Raw genomic sequence first — 26,300 nt, forward strand, 5'->3', positions numbered from 1 at the left:
GAGTCCTACATTTTAAAAGAAATTAAACCTTTTTTAAGGATTTCTGTCTCTACTAGAAGTACCAGTTAGAGCTTCTGCAAAATTCAAGAGGCCTTTTCTAAAGCAAATTATGCTCACATTTTTCTTGAATAAGATGTAAGGTTTTATTAATGCCTAAGGTTGCAAGCAATATGTTCCAAGATACTTAGTGATGTATCTCTATATTATACAGCTAAAGAAAAAAATGGCCATAAACAAGACCAAAAGAAAATAGGCTGCTCTTGAATCAAATGCACACAGTGCAGGTACTCTTATGACAGAAAATTTGACACAGTATCTCAAATTCCTATTCAAAGAAATAATTCATAGGGTAGAATAAATTTATGGTTACAAAGGCAATATCAGATTTAAAGAGCATGTTAAGCAATGTATTGAATTGGGGGGGTGGGGTGGTTATCTAGTTATTGTCGGTAAATCTGTCAGTATCTACCTTTACCTTGGAACAATTTTGTCACTTACTTATATTTGGCTAAAACTTACAGAAATAAGATCTGTCTCTCCTTTCTGAAGAACCTGATCAAGAATATTCCTACTGGAATCAAGTTTTACTGGTTATAAACCCCAACAGACCACAGTAAATTGGCCGAAGCATCCTTTTCTCTCCTTTATTCCTTATGAAATTAACATATTTTCAGAAACACTCTCCTAGTAGCACCCACAATACTGTTTGAATAATTAGTTTGGTGTGTCCAGAAGACTGGTGAAGAGAGGAAAGTATAACAGCTACATAATAGTATGAGATGAACAAGGTAATTAAGGCAGAAAAAAAAAATCCTAGTGAACCATGACTTTCCTTCCCACTGAGCTCTAGTTATGTCTAGTCCAGTCCATGAGAGAGAAAACAGAGGAATGAGAGAAGCAGAATAATTTTCTAAATTAAACAGTCACATACTTCCTCTTATGACAGGAAGTTTTCAATGGACTGTGCTAAATTAATGTACTTTAATGAATTTATAAGCTATGATGGAATGGAAGCTTTTCAGCCCCTCTGAAAATTGGACAAGGGGTAGCGCGAATCTATTCAAACTCTGCCCACAAAACAAAGCAGATGGATACTTCTGGAAAATAACAGCAGTGAAACAGTGCACACATTTATATTGTTGTATTTTGGCTTTTGGAGTTAAGGCTAAGACAAATTTGCAAATTCCCACCTCCCAGAGTTACTGCTTCAATTTGCTTGCACGCTGCAAGAATACTGCAGCTGATTATAATCAGCAAATAAATCACCCTATCCAGAAGGATGAAAACTGCAATTTTCCGCCCAGAAACTGAACATTATGCTGTCCAGAAACTCACAGGACTCCTCAGAGAAGCATTCATGCAGCGTATCAACCACTGTCGGCTGAACCAACTCTGATGGAATTTTAGTCTCTCTTGGGACATTCAGCATGTGTCTACTACAATAGATAGGTGGACAGGAAGAACAGTCTGAGACCACATAAAAGCAAAATCAGTTTCTAATATTGTTTTGACTGTGAAGCAGATGAGATACAAGATGGTTATGGGTAAGAACTGAAATGTGTAGTGTACCCACCACAAATCAGAGAAAATGGGTTATACCACGTAAGTTCACCATGTGTGCAGACTGCATACTGTCTCCCTTATTTACCCCCCCATAGTCCTTTTTGGTTTTAATAAAAGATCTAAGTTTTATGAAAGATGACTGTTACCGCTTTTATCAGTTATGGTACAATTTAAGGAATATATTTTCTGTTTCTTCTAATACTCTCACGATACGTTGTATAAGTCATTATTCCATTGCTTCTTTTTTATGCCCAGGAGGGAAAGGCAGCCACTTAAAGCATATCTTGACATAATTTTCTCCAAGAGGGTTTCATACATCTTGCAGCTGTACTCCAAATAAAAAGGCACTATTTGAAATGCACAATTTTGAAATTTGCATTTATCTTTATTTTTATTCTTACTAAAATTGTCACTTTTCTATAACTTCCGACTTGAGAAAATACAATTAAACAAGCTGTAATGAAAGAGCTTCTCTCACTGGGAGGTCATTTTACTGTCCAACATATACCACAATTGTTTTCCCAGATACTGTAATTAAATGTGCTTGTTTATAACCCTTCACAGACAATGTGGTTCCAAACACTACCCTAATTATTCATCATCATCCTTCTTGCTTCTAAATATTTTCAAGTTATCATCACTTGTTCTTTGCAGCCACTACTTCCCTAAGTTGGAATTCAAGTTTTTATATGGCAATGTAAGTGTGGGAAGTATTTGTTGAACTGCAATATATACAGCCAGCCATTAACTTACTGTTTGTACATGTTATAAAACAATATAACCTATAAATGGCAAATTCTGAAGCATACAAAACTAATTTTCATCCAACTAGCACTTTCCATTTATAAGTAATTTAGCTGTATATCCAGTACATAAGAACACAGGCCATATGCTCTCTAAACAATACAATAAAACATTGCCAATGCAAAATTTATCACTTTTACTTAATTTTAGTTGAAAGGCAAGGACATCACTGAAATCTGTTCTGGGATTCCAAGTCAACTTCACCTGTATCCTTATCACAGCAGCACCTTTTGGATCTAGTATAAGCATGAGCGGTATCTGTTCTCACCACACTTTCTCCCAGCAGTCACTCTGTGATTAATATTGCTCAGCCTTTTGCCTCTTCCTTGTATTGAAAAGAATGATAAAGTGTGTGCAAATTCTGGAGGCAGGTATTTCAGATATCTCTGGATTAGAGATTTGAAAAACGCCTAAGCAAGTAGAGTAAGTAAAACCCTTACCAAAAGGCCTTTTGAGAAACCAAGTAGCATTATTTTTTTCACATATGGCAAACATATTCCAGAGAAGCAACACAAGCAGCAAAATACAGAAAGAATAAGCCAAACAAACAAACGAAGAACAAAAAAAAAAAATCCCCTTTTCAGCAATTCTAGACCAGTCTTGCCCAGTGTAATCCAGAGAAAGTGAGAGGACACAACAGCATTTACATTAATGACTGCATGAGCAATTCCCTTAGTGGAGCTTACCATTATCAGCATACTTCCGTAGTGCAAGAATTTCATTCTGCCTTTACTGCTACAGAATCAGGGTACAAAAAAAGTCATTAGTTGTGGTGGGTTTTGGTGATTAAAACTAAAAGTTCTTAGATCACAATTTTGTTGCATGATGTTTGTTTAAAAAAATGAACAGAAATGTCATTCAGGAGTAATTAAAGAAAAATTTCTGTGATCTACAGATTTGGTAATTTTCTAGGTAAGGCTCAAAATACAACAATAATTACACCATGCTAAGTTACTGAGAATTCTCTCATTTAGCAATTTGATCTGGTATTGAAAAAACCTACTCTGTCCATAACTAAATACCTAATCCAGTTCTCTCTTTGTGGCTTGATTTTCACTGCTTTCTTGCTGACCTCTGGAAGTACACACCCTATTACAGTATACAATCAGTTTTAGTCACTTTGCTTTACACCTCAGACAAATGTTTGTAAACAAAAGTGGGGCGTTTTTAGACCACCCTTGGAGACTGCTACAGTGGCTGAAAAGGAAGCCAGCTTCTCTTTTTTTTAAATCTGAGAAATTTCCAATCAAAATCAAGCAATAAACTTTCTTGATTAGCAATAGCTGCAATCCATCTTACACCTTCATTTTTAGGAACAATCATCTCGATATTATGACATTCCATAACGTACTATTTCATTATCATACTAAAACAATAATCACATTAGCAAGGTTCCTGTCTCCTTTCCTCACATCAAGAGCTACACACAGATACTCCTTTTAATTGCTTCCAGAGAAACATCTGGTGCTGCCTGGGTAAATGTAACAGATCACAGTGCATCTCTGGGTATACCTGACCACTTCATACAGCTTGAACACACTTGGTTTGGGGAAGCTGACAAACCACTTCAGCCTGAACCAGTGCTGAAACAGTCTATATTCACAAACAACTGAAGTAGTTCTGATTGCACTGTGACAATGAGCTTTCAGAAACATGCTAGAGTCAGCCACTTCTGAAAGTTGTATTGGTACTCGTGTGATAAGTATTGGTAGGAATAACATTCAAGATGTCAGACTCAGACGGCTCAAACATTTAATCTAATGGTTTAGATTTAATAAGAACAATGACCATTAGATCTGGACAGATAAGGACACACAGAAAAATTAAGGTAAAAGGCAGCCTATTTAACGGAGGCCAGCCTAACCACCATAAGGAAAATCAGAATTATATTTAGTGGAAACTTTCATTTGATAAAGCTGAACATGTTCAAGTATAGCTATCTTAGGTTTTCATTGGTTATTGACTGTATTTGTACTGTAGAAGCACCGCACACAGAGACATCACTTCCTGACACTTTCTCTTTGGGGCGTCAAAGATTCAATCTCTGCATTATTATATTGTGAAAGATACAACATACTTTCTGTGGTTGAGTGCAATGTAAGATCCTCACCAATAATCTGCTGGCTTCAAGGGAAGCCTGAGTGTTGGTTTTAGCAAGACCTGGAACAGCACTAGTTTAGCTTTCAGACCAGTAGGAACGCAAGAAAAGCAACACTGGACCAGATCAAATATCCATCTCTGACAGCAACCAACAAAAAACCAAGAACATAAGTGCAGAAAGCATGGACACTCTCCCATCTGTGGTTTCACCACTTCCTGCAGAGGTGCAACAGTCCCAAAGCAATTTTTCAGATTAATTTGTCAAGTCCTTTTCTGAATTCATATGAATTTCAGCATGCACTGTATCCCGTGTCAAGGGGTTCTGTAGCCCAACTGTGGATTTTGTGAAATGCAGCATTGTTTTGCTTTGTGCTGAATCTTCCAGGTGTTAACTTGTTTTGATACTTACCAATTCACATTCTTCAGCGGATAAAACAATTTCTCCATTTCACTTGCAATTTTATAAACCTTCACTTTATTCCTCTCTAACCATAACCTGCAAAGCATTTTTCCTTCATGCTGAAGAGCCCTCTCTGTGTATCTAGTCACTGATCCTACCTTGTAACTAATTGAATTGTTCAGTTGCTTGAAAACAAGAAAAAAACCCCCTCCAGACTGGCTGCTACTGCATCATTGGCTTGTAACTCACCTTGTGATTATTCCAGTTAATGACTTCATCATTTTGAGGCTGACAAGTCAGAGTAGAGCAAAATTAAAACCCAAGCTGGTAACATATTTAAAATGATAAACAGATTTGAAAAAGAAAAGGGATAAATTTATTTAAACATACTTCCACTAGAATTCTGAGCTCATCTATTTGGACTGGTTTTTTAATACAGAGGAAAAGTGAAGCAGGAAGTATATCTGTCTTCATCAATTCATTATTCACCAGGGATATAGAACTATGATTGCCATTTGCAGTTTAACAACCCCTGGAAACTCTGCCTGTAAAGAATCGTGTAGAAAAGGAGAATGCAATGCCATTTCATCTTGCACTGATAAAATTCAGACCCTGTGTGCACATCACCTGTGCAGTTCTGTTGCAGAGTGGACACCCACTGACGGGTGTCTTCACAAGAGCAGACGCTATGACACATCTGTCTCGGTGGGAAATTTGCCAGAAATTTCAGAAGTTTGCCAGTTTAGAGTCAGTAACAGAAAGTTAATTGAGCAAGAAACTAAGTTGTTTGTTTCCAGGAAAATAGAACATGTGATAGCTATATGCCAAGTGGGAAGGTAAGCCAGTACCCCTTGGGGTGGTCAAGAAAAGCACATGGTTTACATATGAATAAGCAGATCAGATGAAAAAACATGCATATGAAAAGGAGATTATAACAAAGAAGGGGGAAAAAAGTCCCAGAGAAGAACATCAACCACTGATGATGATGGTGGAACTGAAACAAAACTTACCATGAATCACCTGTTATTTTTGATTACTGTGCAGCTGGAACAATAAGTGGCAAGAGCTGATACAAAACCATAGAAACATGTTTTCCTTACCTTTATGGTTACACTGGCCACATTTACGAGTTAACCTTTTGTGACTAAAGTGAGACTTACAGAGATAAATTAGTGGTCTCCTAAGAGGTTTTTGAAGTATTTTACTCATAACTTGCACAAACTCCTAGCTCTGCTTCAGAAATTCACAATGTACTTATCCCTAAATGGGCATCTCAGTCATGGTTTCAGCCTTCAAAACTTCAAAACCACGGCAAGGGATAAGTTCAAAATCCAACACTGCTAACATTTTCTAGGACCACCAACACAAAGATGATAAAGGACTTTGGTAATGCTACACTTGTTCATGAAGATGTGTGGAAAGCCTCTTAATCAGAAAAAAATCTAACATAACAGGAACACTCACCAGCGACTGCCGGAACAGGAAACACTTCTTTGGGTCAATCCCACAGGCAAGGATGGCAGCAGTGGTGTCCAGGATGTTCTGGCGCAGGACAGCTGGCTCCTTGGGCATGGTGAGAGAGTGCATGTCCATAATGCTGTAGAGCACTGAGCTGCACTTTTCCTGAAGATTCACCCAGTTCTGAATGGCTCCAAGGTAGTTACCCAGATGAGGGGTCCCAGTTGGCTGGATACCAGAGAAAATTCGATCCACACGCCTATTCTGTGACAAAGCATTGGCAAAATTAACACACACTTTTCTTTCTTACATATTCTTTTGTATTTTAAAGTAATTTTAAAAAGCCTCATTTATGCCTGTCTCTTCTCCCCTCCTGTCAGCGTATTAATGTATAAATGACCTCACAACTGATAATTACAGTAAGTCAGTTAAAATACTCTATCTTACAGCAGAGAGACTGACAACTACCATATTTTTAAGCTGTCAGGCTGCATATGGAAAAAAAGACAGCTGTAAATAAGATTGGTGAAAAGTTGGTCTCAGAAGCCAAGTGGTAGATTCCTTCATCTTCTTTTGCAACAAAGCTGTATGTTTCTCTTTAGTTTCTATATCCACATGTTGGTTTCTACATCCACTCTGATATAGAAACTTAGGGTCACAGTGTAGAGAAATTCAAACGTTTTTGTTGTAAACTCATGCAATGTCCCAGTACATTGCCATCTTAACTCCCATGAACACTGAAGTCTTATTTTTCTAGCTGCAAAGAACATTTTGAGCAGTTCCTGAAAGAAACCTACTTCTTGACCCAAAGGTCAAAGAATATTGAAAGAGATCATCAAAGTTCTCAAACTACCCATTTTGGCAGCAATAGAATTTCTGCAAGAGCTCTACAAAGAAATACAACTATAGCTCAAGATCATACCTGGAATACTGTCTATGCATCAGGACCAGTAAAATGTCAACACTGGAAATGAGTTCACAGAGAAACAGCAAAAACAAAAAAAGACTGAGAAGCAGAGGTTGTGAGCAAAGATTAAAAAGCTTGAAACATGTATAGCTTGGCTAACTGACAGTTACCATCTTAGAAAGTTTGTTTTCCTGCATCCCAGCCCTCCATCTGACCATTTTCTCAGAGCCCCAAGCTGTCAGCATATGATCAATTACCTCCCCGACCTTCCCAAAGAATTCCACCATATTCAGAAGTAGCTCAGCAATGTTTTATGTGAAAATGCTTGTTACATGCCAAGCTGTAAGAGCATGCAAGATTGCTCAACTTATAAATGAGGGTCGTCCCCCCCTTCAGCAAGCTGTACAATACAAATCCTCAGACTCAGTTGTGTGGCAGGATCATCAACTTCATTATGCCTGTGGCTGCATGATTTTTTTCCTGCTAACTTTTATGAGCAACATCTATAACTTAGCAGGAAGAATTTATTTACTGATGTAGTCTGTTTTCTTTTCTGTGAATCTCTTACAAATGTGTGTGGGAGAAAAAAAAGTCATACAACTATTAAAGCACACAAAATAGCAGTAAAAGTCAAGGCCAAGTACCATTATTTTTAACTATTTAAAAGGACTTCAAATTGACTTAATTAATTTTGACTCAGACTTAAGAAAAAATAATGAGAAAGTGTTTCCAAGTGGAATAGGACTTTTTTTATTTTTAAGCATGATCTGTAGTTTAGAAAAGCCTAGACTATTTCTTTCAAAATTTGCTGAAAAATCCTCTGCTTTTAAGTAAGGCTGTTTTTTCAGCTCAAGACAATTTTCTTACCCAATGTTTAAGTGTTTGTGCTGACAGACAAGAGCAGCTTTGAGCCAGCTGCCATGCTAATTTCTCCCGCTCACATAAATGCCTACACATGTAAGTCTTGATGGCAGCCCCTTCACCCCATCCCAAATATCTTCTTGACTTCTACTACATTCTTGAGTCAGTTTCTAAGTACTCTTGGAGAACCTCCAGCACAGGAGCCTCAAGGTAGTCACCTGAAGCAATGAAAAGCACACCCCTTCTTCCAACAGTAATTCCCGCTTCCAGTCCTTGTGCTCCAGTCCTTGACCACCCATGTGCCTCTTTTATCCATTACACAAAAATGGAGTTATGATACTCATCTCTCACTTGGCATTTGATTCCTTATTTCCTAGGAAACTACATCAGAGCATTTCTCACCACTCACACAATCCACTCACCTCCCACTAAGCTACTACCTGGCCTAGGACTGCAGTCAGCTTCGTGTTAACACTGAGAAGGGCCAGGTGCTCTCTTACAGAAGGAGGCATTCAACATTCCAACACATATAAACTAGATGGAGTCTTACAGAAACTTGGGATTCACTAGACTTCAGAGCTGTACTTTTATTCCTACAGGCCTAGAGCAGTTGCTAGGCAATGCAACAGGTACTTTACAGCCATAAGATCTGTCTTTTGATTCCTATGTTCCTTAACCAAGACAATAAGAAGTCAGGAAGAAAATAGTTGCCCACTAACATGGTGTTCTACCCCTAAGAGGATCCCAGAACAGCTGTCAACAGCTGTTGTTTGTCAGAGCACATAACATCTTCTCATGTCCATGTCATCCTTCACTAAGTTCAAATCTTGATGCTCCTTCCCACAATTACTTCTCCCCACAGTACTGCTTGCTTTCTAGTGCCCATTTATACGCCTGTTTAACAACGCTCTTCTTAAAAGGCCATACTTCTTACAGCCCTACTCTCCATTTCCTTACCAATTTCATCCCTCCTGTGTTCTTTTCTTCCTCCACTTGTGCTTTATACCCCTTGCTTCCCCAAAGAGCTCTTACATACAGCTCTTGATATACAGCTCTTACTGTACCATTATTACCATTATTACTACAAAGACAATAACAAGGCACAGAGAATGCCATGTTAAGGTTATTACTATTATTACTAATTAAGCTATTACTGCCTTGACTCCAATGACTTTATATAAAGTACGTTTTCCACCTGCACAGTTACAAAAGCTAAGAAACTTCATCAGGTGCCAGAAATCTACTATGGACCTGCATCAAGTAAAGTATGTTAGGATGACCAAGTTAAAGCATAGTGCAGAAACTTGCACATCTTCCAACTTCAGTCTAGTAAAAGACAGCATCACCTGAAATGCCTCCTAATGTTACAGCTTCTTTTCCCTGGGACCCTGAAGCTGGTGCTGCTTCAGTGCAGGAGCAGCTCTACTCCCTGGGGTAACTGTGTGTTATACAAGAAAGCAGGAATTTCTGTGCAGTCAGCACAGATCAGCTCATGTGCCAATACCCTGACCCAAAAAGTGCTGACACCCTGAGCCTGTGGAGAACAGTTCTGTCTAGAAACTTTGTCAGTACCCAAGTCAGGCAGACTCCATTCCCTTGCAGCTGCAGTCTTTGCTTCATATGTTTCCCATAACATGTTCATTATCTGCATTTTCAACTTCTCGGATCACTGTCCAGTTTGTAGATTATGTCACCATGAACATATTGGATGTATTGGCAAAATTGTGTCCCTTAATGTGAGTGTAATACACTCAATACATAAAAATGCAATAGTGACATTTAAATAGGCAGTTTGAGAATGTCTTTCACCAAGAAAATACAAGACATCAGTGTCTCAGCATAAACCGTATGTTCAAATACCATACTAACTCCAAATATTCAAAGGCTAACAATGAGCTAATGAAAGGTAGGTTTGTTGTAATACTACATAAGTTAGCATCTGGTGACACACCACATGTTGAAAACACACGATGTACAATGTAAAATGGACACAGTTTCATATAAAGAAAGAACCAAGTTCTCTATTCATTAAAGAGAATACCTGTGAAGGCAAGCATGACATCTTTAATGGTGCTTTGTATGTTCGAATGGTAAACAAATGCTTACAAAAGGTTTGTTCAGTATAAGGGCAATAAATAGTAAGTGAAACATCAGAAACAAACAGTAGCAGTATTATATTCAGTCTAAGCTTGGCAATTACTTAACCTGAAGTACAGAATTCACAGAAATAAGTAAATCCAATCATGAAAACTGAGCTAGGCTGAACCTGAGTAAAGCATTAGCAAATCCATTACAAAGAACAAACCCATACTGGCTCCCAGCTGAGGGACCAGTTGACTAGAAGTCTTTCATCTTTAACTCCTTTGATTCCATTTAACAACATAAAGTACGAGAAGTTACAGCAAATAGGGCCGCATGAAATATTCCATTGTGTTAGCAGAAGTCTATATTAAAAAAAGCCCACACAAAACACCCTCAAATGAATCTTGGATTTCTTGCACTAAAAATATACAGAGAACATTGCTCCTTTGGAGAGAGTTTATGTTCCCTGTTTGTTCACTCTGTGAGAAGCAGCGGGCAGCATAGCAGCGTGGCAGGGGACTTCTGCCTGGTACCATGAAATCATGGGGCTGGAATGCACTTCAATGGAGCTGTTAGGTCAGGGGATGGGAGCTGTATGCACCAAAGTACTGGAGTTGGAAAAGGATAAAAACAAAAGGAGTGAAGACTTCCCAGTGGAGCAGAGTGAAAGCCACAAGACATGCAGCTCCAGCCCACAGGCACTCACTCATTCAGACATCTGTAGTAAGCACAGTGTGAGCCTGCTGCTCGTATGTTTAACTCTGTGTGGTGTGTGCACCTACACCAGTGGTGCTGCATCCTCACTCCTGTTAAGAGAGCAGTAGCTGACAGATGACTTAGCATTGACTATTTGTTTTCTCTCTACAAGACCACTGCACGGCAATTCTAACCACCACAGTGCATTTCTCAGCTGCATTACCAAATGAAGCTTGGCCCCAAACCCATTAAGGTTCAGGTGCTCTCTTACCTAACCTCCCTTTCATGATGAGATAAACAACTGCCACTCCTTATACTGAAAAAGTATCAGCATCTAAATGCTCTCAATCAGGAATAAGTATTATATTCTTATCCCAGACTAGGATGGCTGGTCTGGTCCCGCCATCCTGCAGCGCGGCCATATCCATTTTCAATGCAGAAGAGGAAAGATGACAGCTTCCAAAAATTCAATGCTGCTCTCTTGGACCAAAGCAGAGCTTTTCTCTGTATGCCATATTGGTAGGAAGGAGAGCTACTACTGTCAAGGCCTCAATTCAGCAGTCAAAAACACAATCATTCCCCTTCATGAGATAGATGTGTCAGAACTGGAAGACACACCATAGCTGATAAAGGAAAAGATCCGTGCAGATCCAAGCATCCCGTGTTACAGACAATTCTTGGTATCCTGGTTACATCCTTGATTATCTGGATGTTTAGCTTTATGAATTCTGTGAATGCTGAACACAAGAACTTACCTGCTGAATACATGTATTTGCCTGGTACAGTCAAGAGAAAACTGCTTCTCATATATATAGTAAAATCGGTCATAAAACAGTTCCTCCTTTACAAAGAGTTACAGAAATAAAATCAAGTGAAAGCATTCACAAGACTTAAGTCTTCAGAATCTCTCTTCTTTACAACTCCACATGAATATTGCCATCACACACTTGAAATGACAGCAGACAAGCTCCAATTATAAGGAAACCTTATGCCTATGCTTGAATCTGTTTTGGGTTTTAAAACCAGAGAAATGTAGTACCCGTTCAAGGAGGTAAGAGAAAGCTGCCAGTAGACAAACAATTCTCAGGATTGTTTTCTCTTTTTATTTTGGCATAGGCATGTTATAAAATTACATAAGAGTATACATATAAGTGTGGCTGGTTAGAGTTCAGTTAAGACCTATTGTTTAACACAACAAACCATAAAATGATCACATTAACCCTGCCCTAGAAGTACAGAGGCAGTGCCTGTCAGCTTCTCAATCTACCCAGTCATGGGGGAGACAGATACATTTTCAAAATCAAGGAGGCTTTTGCTAATTATACCCTTGGAGTGACTGAAGGTAAGGACAAAGCTTTGGACTAACTAGTTTCTTTGGACTTTGTTCATGACTCTATCCCAGCAACCGAGCAGACAGGAGATAGGCTTATGCCTCCATCTGTAATACATCTTACAAATATTTTAATTTCTAAATAATAAAACCCCCCCCCCCACGACTCACAAGCTCGCCCTGGGCTGAAACAAAAGCAAGAGATTTTAGACCCAAACCCCACAATGTTACAGAAAATTATGACAGTATTACAAGAGCAGCTGCAACAGAAATCACCCCCCAAGCCACAGTGGTGCTTACAATTCACATGCTATAGCATTTAGCTGCTCTGCTTTATTTTAACAGCCATTCAGTTGGGGCAGAACAGGTGAAGAGCCAAGTGAGAGCCACGGCACCAGAGCTGATTCTAAACACAGGTGGTGGGCACGACAGAGAGAGCAGGAAGCCGACAGGAGAATCACTGCTGACATGTAGGACAGGGAAGATTGATGGCTTCCCTCTCTAGTTTTCCCCACTGTGTAGGCACGCAGGGGGTGGGGGAAAGGGACGGAGAAGCTGCTGTGCTGGCGACATAACACACCACAAGCCTCCACAGCACCAGCGCTGATTAATGAGACTGGAACGACTCAGGAAACAGCAAAGGATCATTCACAGACTTTGCTCTTGTTATAATTTTATTCGTGGGGATTCATTTTGCCCCAGCTGTCCCAAGCTGAAGAAAGTTCAAATTTGCCAGAGGAAAAGAAAATGTGGAAGTCAAAGGGAAGAAAGAGCAGCATAAGCAAACACAGACATGCATAAAACACAAAAATTGGAAAATTTGAAATTTTGAACATGAAGACCTTCTCAACAGGGATCAAAAAGAGAAGAAAAATAAAACCAAAACAACACAACCAAAAACTTGCTCCAACCTCAGAGACAAAAGAAATTCTTTGGCTGACAAAAGTCACCAACTACTGCATCTTTTGCATCTGTCTACAATTTTTCTATTTCCCTTATTAATACTTGGCAACTTCAAAGCTCTGGTTGCTAAAATAATATGCTTGTCTGTTAACACTGGCTTAGAAAAACCTGTCTTGAGACAGTTATTAAGCAGCAAAATGAAGGAAAGCCAGACAAGTCAGATTTTACTAGCTAAAGCATAAATTTTAAAGCCTAATTGGGACAATTTAAGTATTAATGTTAGAGAAAGAAAAAAAATTAAGGAAAAGGGAAACTTAGGAGCAGTGTATGTACTACTTACTTTGCTTCATTTATTGTTTTTAATGCAATTACTTCTCTGCAAACTTGCTGTGGAAAATTTTGAACATGTTTATTTTGATCTGATAATTCAATATGTCAAATACATCTGGTACAAATGCTATTTCAACATGCTTAATTCTTAAAATGAGAGACTAAAGATCTAACATTAAATTAGAAAGAAACATATTTATACCAGAGCAAGTTTTCAGATAAATAGCTTCGGAGAAAAGATTAACCCATTGCCCAGAAACTGAACTAAATTAAGATTTAAACAGCACTGCCTAGTACCCCTTTCTTGAATGTCAAATGCACTCATATTTAAGCTTCAGTAGGACTTTAATATTTATATTTCAAATGAGAAACACATTTAAAGGAGGAACATTTACAGCACATACTAACCCCACCCTATAAATTTAACTCTGCCCTCTAGGGCTAGCAAAAGAACTCAGTGTGACTGCGGCTGGGTTAGGCTGCCCTCTCATGCTGCCTTGTTACAGATGACTCAGCAAATGGCTCCTTTCATGTGGCTCACTGCATCCCGCAAATGGATTCTCTCATTTGCTTTATGAGCCCCACGTGCCACTCGGGGTGCTAATGACAGCTGCACTGACAGACACGGGGATTATCTACAGCAGCTTGCCACAGTTCCTGCCACCACACACCACAAGGTACCTCTGGACCTGAGGGAACCGTGGACCCTTCCCTCCCGTGTCGAGTGGAACAGGAGATACAACCTCTGGTTAGGGACTTGGAGACAGCCAGCAGCCTCCTGGCTCAGAAGAGCTGGCTCCAGTTCTCTGCAGAGGCCTAGGACACGAACCTGTGGTAACATCTGTGCACAGCTGGTGAAGGAACCAAGCACTGGGTCTGCACGGAGCCAACAGAGGTCACCAGTCTTACCCTAAACCACAGTGTCTTCCTTAGCAAGCACACAGCCTAATAGTCGTTATTTTTTGTGCTGTGCTCCTTACAGTTCTCCACATCAATTTGAAGGACAGCACATCACATCAGCATGTTAGAACTCCTGTTCAAAGCGGAGCCATAACCCAGCTACAGAGCAGGTCCAATGCACACTGAAACATGCACTACTTCTGCACCACCTGGGTTTCAAAGGTGTGCACAGAACTGCAATTCATGGCCTCAAATGCTGCCCGATGCAGCCTTAACCCTGGTTAAAGATTCTCAAACCATTTACTTGCCTTTTTAAAGCTGGGGCAATAAAGTTTCTCCAGTCAAACTATCGAACCATAGACATTAGCTGCAGGTTGCATCAGTCCGTTTCACCCAGGGCAGGTGAAAGGCTAAAGGAATTAATAACAATATATTTTAAAAACTGCAGTGGAAGGAAGGTGCTAAAAGACAAACCAAATTAGTGCCTCACTGACATGAAGCTGCAGCAGCAGCTAAACCTGGTGAACTATCAGCAGGACCCTTCCAGCCAGACAGGCAAGGAAGGAAGGTAAGGTCAGATTGGTACATTCTGCATCCAAATCCATCAGATGATGCACTCAATGCTCAAAAGCTGAAAACTTCACAGTTCCAGTACCGCAGGCATTGCTTGGAAGAGGTGGCACCAGGGAAAAGGAGAGGGAGAAGCAAGACAACCTTTGTTACACTGTGGAGAAAACCCCTAAGACACAAATCCATATAAAAACTAGCTTACTGTTCATTGAACAATGTGGCTGAACCAGCAACAACCAAAGTTTTTAGGCACAGGTGCCTCCTGGAAACAGCTCCACAAAGCACCCATCAGGTCTGGCTTCCTTCTGACCCAGCTGCAGCCCCATGGACTAGCACAAAGCACACTGGCATGGAAGCACTGAGCCAGGGAGCTCACAGCCAACCTCGTGCTCCACTCTGGGACCTCAGAGTTACTCTGTATCAGTCAGCTCAACTTCAATTCCTGGAAAAATACGGGAACAAATAATGAACTTTGAAGAAATTACAGAAATAACAGCAGACAGCAGTATTTCTCAAGAACTAGTGCATCTCAAGAACTCTGATAGCCTCCCATAGCACAAGAGATGCTAGAATGGAGAAGCAGTACTAAAGGTTATATCCTGATATTCATTAGGTTCCAATGCTATCTCAGTTTCCGACAAGCTAGAGAAATAACACCTCAAACACAATATTATATGCTGGGGGTGAAACTGGAGAGAGAAAAATCCTGAAAACAGCACTTACTGATGGCTTACAGCGGTTGGGAAAAGATATATCAAATACAGTTTTGCAGGGTTTTGTCCTGGGTCCAGTATTATTTGATATTTTTGTATCTCCATTCGTAATGTGGATGATGAAATAGAGTATTAATTAAATCTGCAGACAAAACAAAGGATGATAAGGGCTCAAAATAATCTTGACAAAGCAAAGAAATGGTCTGAAAAACCAGAATGCTATTTATCAGGCAAAAGTACACAAATTTATACAGGAAAGTCTACTCAGCCACACAAACACAGGAAGGAGAACAGCTGTCCAGGCAACAGCTACAGAACAGGGTCTGGGGTTTGTAATATTTCAGAAGGTGAGCATGAATCAATACCATGCAGTTGCAAAACTACCACATTTGTAAACTATACCAAAAATTGCACGGGACTATATGAATAGGATGAAAATCCAGGAGACAGAAAACAATTTGCTCATCTTACTCAGGATGAGGATGCCCTCAAGCTGGAGAGCTTGGACAGTTTAGGTCCTGTATTTCAAAACAGTGGTAGAAAGAGGCCATAGAAGTTCAACCAAATCCAATGAGTGACCTGAAAAAAAAGACTGCACGAAAGCCAGAAATGCTTTTAGTCCAGTGGAAGGAAGACTGTGAAAGTAAAAGCTCTTAAACAATGAGCTTAAGGTGAAGTAAGAAAGATTCAGATCAGATGTAAAGAAAAGCTTCCAAGAGTAAGAAACAGAAAGCATTTCAGAAGACTGCTTACAGAGGTACTTTATTTAAATAAATAAATAAATAAAATGTGTTGATAAAGATGTAAGGGCACTCAATTTTTATTTTGGGCCAGGGGAAACACCAGATCACCTCAAAGAGGGTCTTCCAGTCCTCTGAGCCCATATTTTGACATAGGCAGGATTAAAGCCAAAGTGAGATGACCAAAGAGGATGGAAAAGGAATCAGAATTCTATTCAGATAGATTAGATCTCATGGCATTTGAAAATTCAACAAAAATGTAAGAATTGAGGCCTTTTCACTGATAGCAGCTAAACACTGACAAGCTTTGAAAAACCATTCTAAAAATGTTGAAAGATGGGAAATACAAGTCAATAAAATGTTGTTGAAAGATGGGAAATACAAGTTAACATTTAAACATTTGTAAGCTGGTACATGCCCACATTTAAAAATGTACATTGCTCAACAGAATAAATGTGATAGCAGCAAGTGAAGAATTAAAACTTATTTTGCTACAAGATACATGTGGAACTGTCAAAATGCAGTGACAAATGTAATATATTTCTAAATTATAAATATAGATTATTTGATATATGAAAGGTTCTGTGATTTTAATATATTACACTATTCTAAGTATCAAAACCTTCACAACCTTGAAGCAAAACAAACCAGAAGGCTAAAGAATGCCCTCAAAACTAAATACTTTCCTCACAGAGAAATTAGAGAAGTTTTATGCTTTTGATCACAGTAGTTTCCAAATCTCTTAAAACATCTGATTGCTCTTGCTCTTTCTCTGACCTCTAGCTGAAAGAGATTTTATTGTATTTTTTTATATATTTTCTTCAAGTGAGGAGTCAGCTTGCTACTAAGATTGCCCTATGGGACATAAACAAAGAATATCGACTTACATCTAGAGAGATGTTTTTTAAAAAATATTTTTTGTTTGTAATTACCATGTTTCTTCAGAATATTGTCCTAGAAACTCAAAGAGTAGTTCATTTCCTCTCCATTATTTTATTTGGCAATTTCCTGTAGCAAGGAAAAGTTGGCTTCATTTCACATGGGGCCAAAATTAACACAGCTGTTCAAAAACTTTCACCTTGTGGTCACAGCATGAAATTCATCTCAGGTGAATAGGAAAGTTTTAAAACCACCTGATGGATGTTGAGAGGCCTTAGAATGTGGAAATATTGGTAAATTCCATAATGATGCACACATGCACAAAGAAAATGCTACAGCTGGTCCTCCTTGTCTATGCTGGAATTTAAATATTTTAGACACAATAATCACACTTGTATCTGGGACTTCTAGGGAATTTAAAGAACTTTTTCTGGAGCTAGATAATCTCACAGACTGCATTTAAACTGTTGTTATCAGTGCAGGCTGGTCCTGAAATCACCAGGCTGGGCTGTTTCCACAGAAAGAACAAACAAGAGATGAGCAATGGATGAGGGGGACAAACACAAGTGTTCATTTGTGCTCAGGTCAAGAGGATGCAGCCAAGTGAGATGAGAATGGTAACAGCAAACTGTGACTTGCTTACTGGATCCCCTGGGTCCAGCAACATCAAATGAAAGTTCCCTAGTTCGTGTGTGACATTCACTGCTTTGCTTGTCCTAAAGAGGAGATGTTTCTTGCTGACTTACCTGTATTATTCAAACTGGCCCACAGGAAGCCAGGCAAATTACCAGCTCTCAGTTTGGGTGTACCCTGCGGAATGTATCAGTGTAAAAAAAGCCCGAGGGTTTTTACTGTTGGTATCCCAGGGATGTGTAATACTCCATTTTCTTTGGGTACTGGCAAGTATTCTGAATACTGGAGACTTACAATGTTGCATGGTCAACTGTGAAAATGTCCCTCTGGAGGGAGTGACAGCACCTCTAGCTGCTGTGACCTGGCTTAATGCTTGATGAACAGGAGTCAGAATGCTGACATTGCTTTAACTTTGCAAATATCTAAAATGTAGATAGGGTTAAAAAAACACCCAACAAAACACTCCAGTGGAAGTACATGAAGAGCAGAATGTGAACTTGACTGCACAACTTACATGGGCTAATTTGTTGCCAGCAGAGATGCAAAATGAGATTTGGTCAGGAATTCAGAGGGCTGGACCCCTCATTCCCTTTACATAAGCAACAAAGAGGCTTTGAAATGTTTGAAACTGTTTTGTTCTTCCATGCAAACGGAAAGCACCCTATGGATGCCTATTAAGTAAAGTCTTTCCACATCTTGGCAAGTATGTTATTTCAAGAAAAATATTTGCAAATGGATAACCCAATTCAAGAAGAAGTCAAAGACCACCTTTGAAAGAAACTTTGATGTGGCTATAAAAAGATTATATTTAGGAAGGACAGTATAACGTGGTTCTGTTGTCAAAAGTTTGTACCTCCCCATATTTCTTTGCTGTTTTTTGTATAAAAAGCAATGCTGGTAAGCAGAGAAGTGAATGCCCATGAGACGTAGGATTAAGGCAGAATCCCTGAAAAGAACTGCTCCCGACTGTTGGATAAAGACAAAACAGGCCATTTAGCAATCTCACTGCCAAAGGACAGGGATATTGGAACATCCACAAGTGTGAAAGCAAATGACAAAAACAGTTGCTATGTGAACCTGTGGTGAAATCATCAGGAAGCGTGGAATCTCTTATTAACGAGGAAATGCTGCTATATCTTTCCCAAGGTACAGTATCATGTACAGATTTCAAAGTCAGAACTATGCACCTGGCAAAAGGAAAAAGATGATGGTGAGACTAGGAAGTTGTGAAGATATCTGCAATTCATTTTCTTTTTTAATGCTGTCCAACAACCTTCAAATGAGATTAACAGGTCAGCCAGACTCAGGACAACACTATAGACCAATATACAATATTTGATTGTCACTGAGTGTATGTGATCAGAAACAACAACGATGATCAGAACAACACATGCTCCATCTGTCAGAATGGCAGAATGTATACAATTTCATCTCATTTCAGCTTCTGAATACTTCTGGGAATTGGAAGAATCTTACAGAAGCTCTGAGCTTCAAAAATGGAAATTTAGCACTATCCAACTCTAAGATCCTTCTGCACAGGAATGTAAATATTGACACCCACCTATGTAAGTGGTGGCTTACCACATTTTGACATATCAATAAGAAGCATTTAATTCACCTTCTAATCTGTAGTGTAAGGCTCCAAACCACTTATCCATAAACAATACAGGTAGTCTAAACAGAAAGAAATTCCTAGTCTGAACAGTTATCAAAGTGTCATCTAAATACAAATGAAGCACAGCAGGGTTTTATCTGCCTGTTACAAAGATAACATCCTTGCAGTAGTTTATAACACGAGCTACGTGAAACACCATGAAAACTGAGGAAACCCCAATTTTTAAACTTCACACAACCCTTATTCTTCATTCAGTTATTGTGCAGACATCACTGAAGGAACTGGATCAACTTCACCACTCTATTGCTTTGGCCAGCTCCAAGGAGCAGACGCAGGCCCTAGCATAATTCAAAGAACTTGAAGCTAAAAGTAAAAGCAGACATTTAATTTCTGGTAGCAATCATCACATTTCAGCACAAGAATGAGGGAAATGAGAACGTAAGTATATATATTTCATTGTCTATTTGTGTGTGTATACATATATACAAATATGTATCTATTTCCTCTCCCATGCAGTGAGAAATTCAGGGCACTCTCAATGTGGATATCTATCTCCAGGGGCAAATATATATTTAATCCTCTCCAGTGGATATATAGATCTGCCTGATACAGCAGAAAATCATAAAATCTGCTTTGTGATTTGTCTGAGTTAGGGACTCCAAGAATGATACTGTTAGTCAAGGGCTCAAATAATCAAAACGAAAACAATTTCAATTCACTGCACAACTCAAAAAATGTATGATCTAAGGTGGCTTAACTGACTTAATGCTTGGGGTTTTTCTTCACTTCAACTTCTGATCCTACTGCAATTTGAGTCAATTCCACAAAATGTTTGTTCATCTAACCCTAGAGTCGCAGCATAAACCACAACTTGTGTCATGGAAAAAGTAATTGTTGAGTGTCAAGAATAGCACTTGCTGTATTAGTAAATGGAAATTCTATCTGCCAATGGAACAGCATTAAAACAGGACTCCAGTCTCCTGTCTAGAGACAGAGGTGATCTGCTACAGACTGCCTCACAATGCTTGTTCAGCACATGCACTGGAGAAATTTACACAAAACTTCAGCATCCACGATGGCCAGAGTAGCATCTTTCATTAAACTCACTGTACAAAATATGTTAATAAAAACAGAAGTCCCTCAAGAGAAAAAACAGGCTTAGTCAAGACACTGGAAGCAAGGGCCAGAGGGGGAAAAGAATGGTGGGACTCTACCCAAGCCCTGCCAAGATGCCAGAATAAAGGGCTGTTTCCTGCTAAAACAATCTATGTTTGCCAGATTTTATTGTTAGAACTCCATTATGGAAATGAATAGGACCCGTTCATGCCTCAAAGATCCTTCATTTCTGTCTACAATGGGGGCTCTCTCTGTGCAGCTACAACAGTGGTCAAAATCCACTAGAGACAAGGCATTAAGCAAGACAGATTGCAAGAAGTCTCTCTACAACTGAAAGTCTGATAAATCTGAGTGGAAACCTGAACTCTCTCAAATCCAGTGAAAACCCAAGAAATGTATATTCTCCCTGTATAGTAACTTGCCTTCAGCTCTGGAGATGATACAAAAGCTAATGATTTCATTCTTGCATTAAGAACTATTCCACTGCTTTATCTGAAAGATAAACCAGTTTCCCTAGAGGATTAAACGTATTTAGTTATTGTTTACTTATTTATTTAGCTATTTAGTGATTAGAATAAAAACAAGCGACTGATGAGGAAAAACCTCCATTCCAATCTGAATAGAAGACACTAGAGGTTTAATCCAAAGGCTGGAATATGTTGCTAAATCCAGTTGATTTCATAAGGATCTGGGTAACTAAGTAACTTTTTAGTATCTGTGCCCAGTAAAAATGGCAAACAATATTAAAATCAGGAAAATAGGAAAAATTAAAAAAAATAAAAAGACACCAATTTCTACATATGAATCCACATAGAGGCTACCTTAATTGGAAAGAATTTCCCAAATCACTTAGATCTTTCATAAAGGTCCTGTATATTACAATATATTGAACCAGCCCATACTGGACACCAGAAAACATCAGGGAACAGGTATTTGCATTTCCAGCCTTTTTTCCTCAGTCAAAAGCACTTAGCTGCTACTTCCAACCTTCATGCTCTGTAGAAGAAAGAGATGCAACACAAGGGACTGTCACAATCATAAATCCAGGGCAAGCACTTAAAAATCTGCCTGTTCATCCATCAATTTCAGCACACAACTGTCTGGACAGGCATTCTGAAGTTGACCTGCTGCAGTAACCTGGGTACGTGTGCAGCTTGTTACATGCACCTGGGGACTCATTTCATTAGTGGTTAACAAAGTGACCCCTATGTGACAGCAACAAATTCAAGATGGGAACATGGATGCTTTTAAACTGTTTGCATTTCATTTATAACACATCTGAATAATACTAAAAATTGAGCTCTCTCTCCCACTGTAGTTTTAACTACAATCTTTGAAATCCTTAAGGATTAGGGTCTGGTAATTTCAGTAACTTCCTTTCTCTGGAGTCCATATGGTAACTATACCTAAAAATGTTGAAGATTTAATTTGCAGTCTGGGAAAAAGCATTTTAATGGTCTTCTCCAAAACAACCCTTCAATTTTTATCTAACTGCCTTTTTCAGAGCCATCTTTGTTAAAAAATATGAAACATGACCAGTCATTAACATGACTATCACAGTAACAATGGAGGGATCAGGTGCCCTGAATACAGAAGGAACAATACTTCCTCAAAAAAAGTAAATCAAATTTCATCAGACCCAAACAATCTGAAGATCTCCTCTTAAAGCACTGACAATACTGGCCACAGTCACCAAGGTTCAGCACAGTCACAGAGGCCCAGCAAAGCATCACAAGACCAAAAAAGGAAAAATGGCATTCCCATCTTCAAAAATCCCGGAGAAGAGGAGCAGTCTGAGAGGTAGTCTGCTTAGCATCAATACTCAGTGAACAAAACCCATCTTTTGCAATTCCCTAGAAGATAACTAGAGGAAAACAACAGCAAATGAGGATTTGTAAAGAGCAAAGCATGCCAGATTAGTTTTACTAGCCTTGAGACTCATTAGCCTGCTCCAGCAGGGGAAAATGTAGTAAATGCCTCTTGATTTTAGCAGCACCTTTGTTCATGAACTGTAAAGCAAATCAGAGAAACTACATTCAGGGATCTATATTGTGGTATTTTTTTAAAGACACTGACACAGGTGAAGAAACAGATACATTCCTAAATAAACTGCTAAGATTACCAGTATATTGACTAAGATTGCTTGGATTTGAAGATTCTGTACTTGCAGTGGTCCTGACTAAACATTCACCAGAGATATTTTCTGTGCAACACTCACCAAAAGGTAGAAGAAACATCCTTGGAATGGTGAAACTCAAACCAATTTCCTCTTTGTATGACCTGGAGAGTGTGTGCTGGAGTCAGTGTCTTGAGTTTCATTACAGCAAATCCAACTTTGAGTGCCAGAAAAGAAAAAAAGAAGACTAAATTCTAGCACCAAAGAGGGAAGGATTTTGTCTTAAAAAATATCAACCCTTGTGGCTGGAAGACGCAGTTCTGTACCACATAAAGCTAAAAGAGAATCCACTTTCTGATGCATCACTCCTGTGAAAGTTGACAAGAGATGAAGGTTGCAGGACATCAAAATGCACAGGTTAGCAACAACAATACAGCCAGTAACAGATCCTGTGTGAAGGCCAGGGAAGGCTTTCCTACCAAAGAGGAAAGACTAGGGTAGGAGAAAAGGCAGCAAAATGAGAAGTTCTTCTTTTCTTTAAAAGATATTCTCAGGAAGAAAAGCAATACAGGTATTGGAGTATTCTTACAGTAACTGCAATAACTACTTTGTTACTAGATAACTACTTTAATACTAGAAAAGAAAAATGATGCCAAAGACTCCTTCTTGAAAGCAAATAACATCTAAATGTATACTTCCAGCTGAGTGTCTGGAAAGCCACTTAGTGATGCATGAGACCCTACTATCAAAAGCAAGACCTTGCCATTCCTCTACTTCATCTCTGCAGCCAGGACTAAACCTAATCCATGTTTTATCAGGACGTACACCAACAACCGACTGACTCACCTTAGATTAAATTTTCCTACTGACAGGTTATGCCACAGTTGGATTTCTCATAATTTTATCAGTAATTCCCTGGAGTACCTGTAGTTGCCATTTTTAAGAGTGTCTCATCAAAGAAACAGACTTGATGAAATGACTTTCTATAACCCTAGCTTAGGGACCACTGAAGAATTTGGGAAATAAGCTTTTAAAAGTCAAGATACCCCAAACATAATTAATCTCTCCAACAAAACATTACTTTCTGCTTAACCGCATATATTATGCCTACAAATTTTAGCTGTGTGCTAGAAATATGTACAACAAAAAGTACAGAGCAAATTCTCCACAGCATGGTAAATCCAGCATAGCGATGAACTGTGCACTACAGCGAAACAAAGCTGGAACCACATAAATTACGTCTTCTAGTGACTACGACCACATTATCAAATGCTTAAACATCAAAACTATGAGGGTGCCAGTAGACACACTGCTCAAGCTTCAAGGCAAACACTTTTCCAGCTTGGAATTTGAATACTCCTCATCAGCAGGCAGCAAATACATGATCTGTTCCAAGCTGTCTACCAAGTAGCTGAACCACTCCCGAGTCCAGCCTGGCAACATGAACAGCATAAATAAGGGAGCTGTTTTTTCCCCTCAATTCTTTTGAAGATGCACTGTAAGTACCTCTTCAATTCCAGTGCAATTCTTTCCAGATAGATGTAAGAGGGCACTTAAAGTGAGAGAGAAAAGTGATAAAATCCCACAACCTACAGGACTCACAAATTTAAAACCAGAGCAACAATGCAAATTACTACTGTTAGTTGAGGGTGGGTGATCTGAAGCTATACAAAGTTGGTCAGAGCACGGTGCTATTAACACGAGGGTTGTGGGTTCAATCCCCATATGGGGTTTTACTTAAGAGTTGGACTGGATGATCCTTGCGGGTCCCTTCCAACTCAGAATATTCCGTGAATCTGTGAACCAACACCAACTTTGTGCTTCTTTTCTTTTAAATGAAAACATTTAAAGAATAACAAGAAGGAAGCACATTCTCAGACCTATCACACCTAAAGACATCATGGCAACAGCAGCCAGGTGATAAAGCACCTGGTACGTAATCTTGACCTGACAGCTGACTCAGATGTGGCAATGAAATGCACATCAGAGTAAATATTAATATACAACATGAGCCATGTTCACTCAGAGTAGATTTCTTTATTATGCAAGATAAATCAGATTTCTTTGCTAGAGGAATGAAAGCAGGGGAGGGCATCTGCTGTGATACTGAACAGAGCCAAAGAGTCACCATGTGCATGAGGAAAGATAAGCATATTCAAATCCTTTCAATATTTTTCAAGGAACTTTTGAGTTCTAAAAATAATGAGTGGTTTGAGGTATCTTTGCAAGACCTGCTTTGGCAACATATTACTGGGACAGTGCAACTGTTCAAATTTTAAGTGTTAGAAACCTAGGAAGATTTAAGAACATGTAAGTGAAATTAAATCAACGCACCTCAAGACAAGGAAACACCCAACAAGTTTATTGAGTATGCCATATTGAGATTCCTTAGCTCTTCTATATTGTTACAGTTCAACGCAATCTTATACATAAATGAATTCTGAAACAAAAAATACAAGCAGAATCCTTACTTCTGCCTCACACTAACGAAGTAGTATGAAGAACGCAGTTACTAAGTAAATATCAGTTACCAAAGTTTCACATGGAATAACAGGTTCTTCCTCTTTTGCTTTCACTCTACCTCCTCAATAGAAAGGGCAGAATCAAGGTTATCTGCGTGGTATTAGCTGTTTTAGAATGTAACGAAACATGCCTTGATTTCTCAAACTTCATTTAAAAATCCTAGTTCTGAAATAGTCCTGCAATGCGTAGTTTACCCAGATTCACCACTATATACACCAACTTTTTGTGCACTAGTGTGTGCTATAGCTTGACGTGCTCAGAATATCAGCTCCATGGCCGAGGGTAACAGAATTCACTTGCTGCAAATTCATAGACAATACAGATTACATCGAGAAACTGAAAGGCATCTTTGATCTTCTTCTTACCCTATTTATTTCTTCTCACAAGGAACATGAGACATATCTACCCTGGTACTCATTCTGAATAATGTGTTCCTTTATTGAAACATACCATACTATTCAGGATTTGGATGACGTGTGAAGAGCAAGATTTTAATGAAAAAGCCAATTGTCCAACTAGGGGAAACATTCTGTAAAGTGATGCAACATTAGTATTATTGTCATCAAATTCTTCCACTCATTTTAAAAACAAGGCTACAAGCTACATAAAGATTTCTAAGGAAGCTATTCATAGACATAAAACTTTACGAAGGAGGCTGCCTACAAACACAAGGTCACTGAATATATACCTACCTGACTTGGCTGATTGCTTAGGGTTATCTTCCAAAAATACAATCAATGCAATCAGATGTTCTTTTATTTCAATTTTCTAATAGAATGGGGGGGAGTGAGAGGGGGGAAAGGTCCTGATGGTTACAATAAAAATCCCAAACGTGTTAAAGAAATTTAGACACTACTACACCCCACTGAGGTCGTGTAAGTACCAAGGGAAGGGGCTGACATACGTCCATTCAGACACCTATGCGGTTTGGTTTTTTTCTTTCCTGCTGGAGAAGACAGGAGTTTGTAGCCAGTAGGTGCATTTAAAGTCGAAAGGGAAGAAGAAAAGACCACCGCTGAAATCTCGCACAACGCCCAGCGCTACCTCAGCGCTCGAACGAC

The 26,300-nt window shown here is 39.0% G+C and overlaps 1 protein-coding gene across 1 annotated transcript in view; it reads right to left on the reverse strand.

Moving 5' to 3' along the window:
• The window catches only part of WARS2 (tryptophanyl tRNA synthetase 2, mitochondrial), a 41,472-nt gene that overhangs the window by 14,654 nt on the left and 518 nt on the right, over positions 1–26,300 (reverse strand). The window contains exon 2 of the mRNA XM_008631795.2: positions 6,332–6,589. Within this exon, the coding sequence (XP_008630017.2) occupies positions 6,332–6,589 (258 nt within the window). The remainder of the gene's footprint in view (positions 1–6,331; positions 6,590–26,300) is intronic.

Source organism: Corvus brachyrhynchos, unplaced genomic scaffold (assembly GCF_000691975.1).
Source record: "Corvus brachyrhynchos isolate BGI_N302 unplaced genomic scaffold, ASM69197v1 scaffold3, whole genome shotgun sequence".
Classification (NCBI taxonomy): Eukaryota; Metazoa; Chordata; class Aves; order Passeriformes; family Corvidae; genus Corvus; species Corvus brachyrhynchos.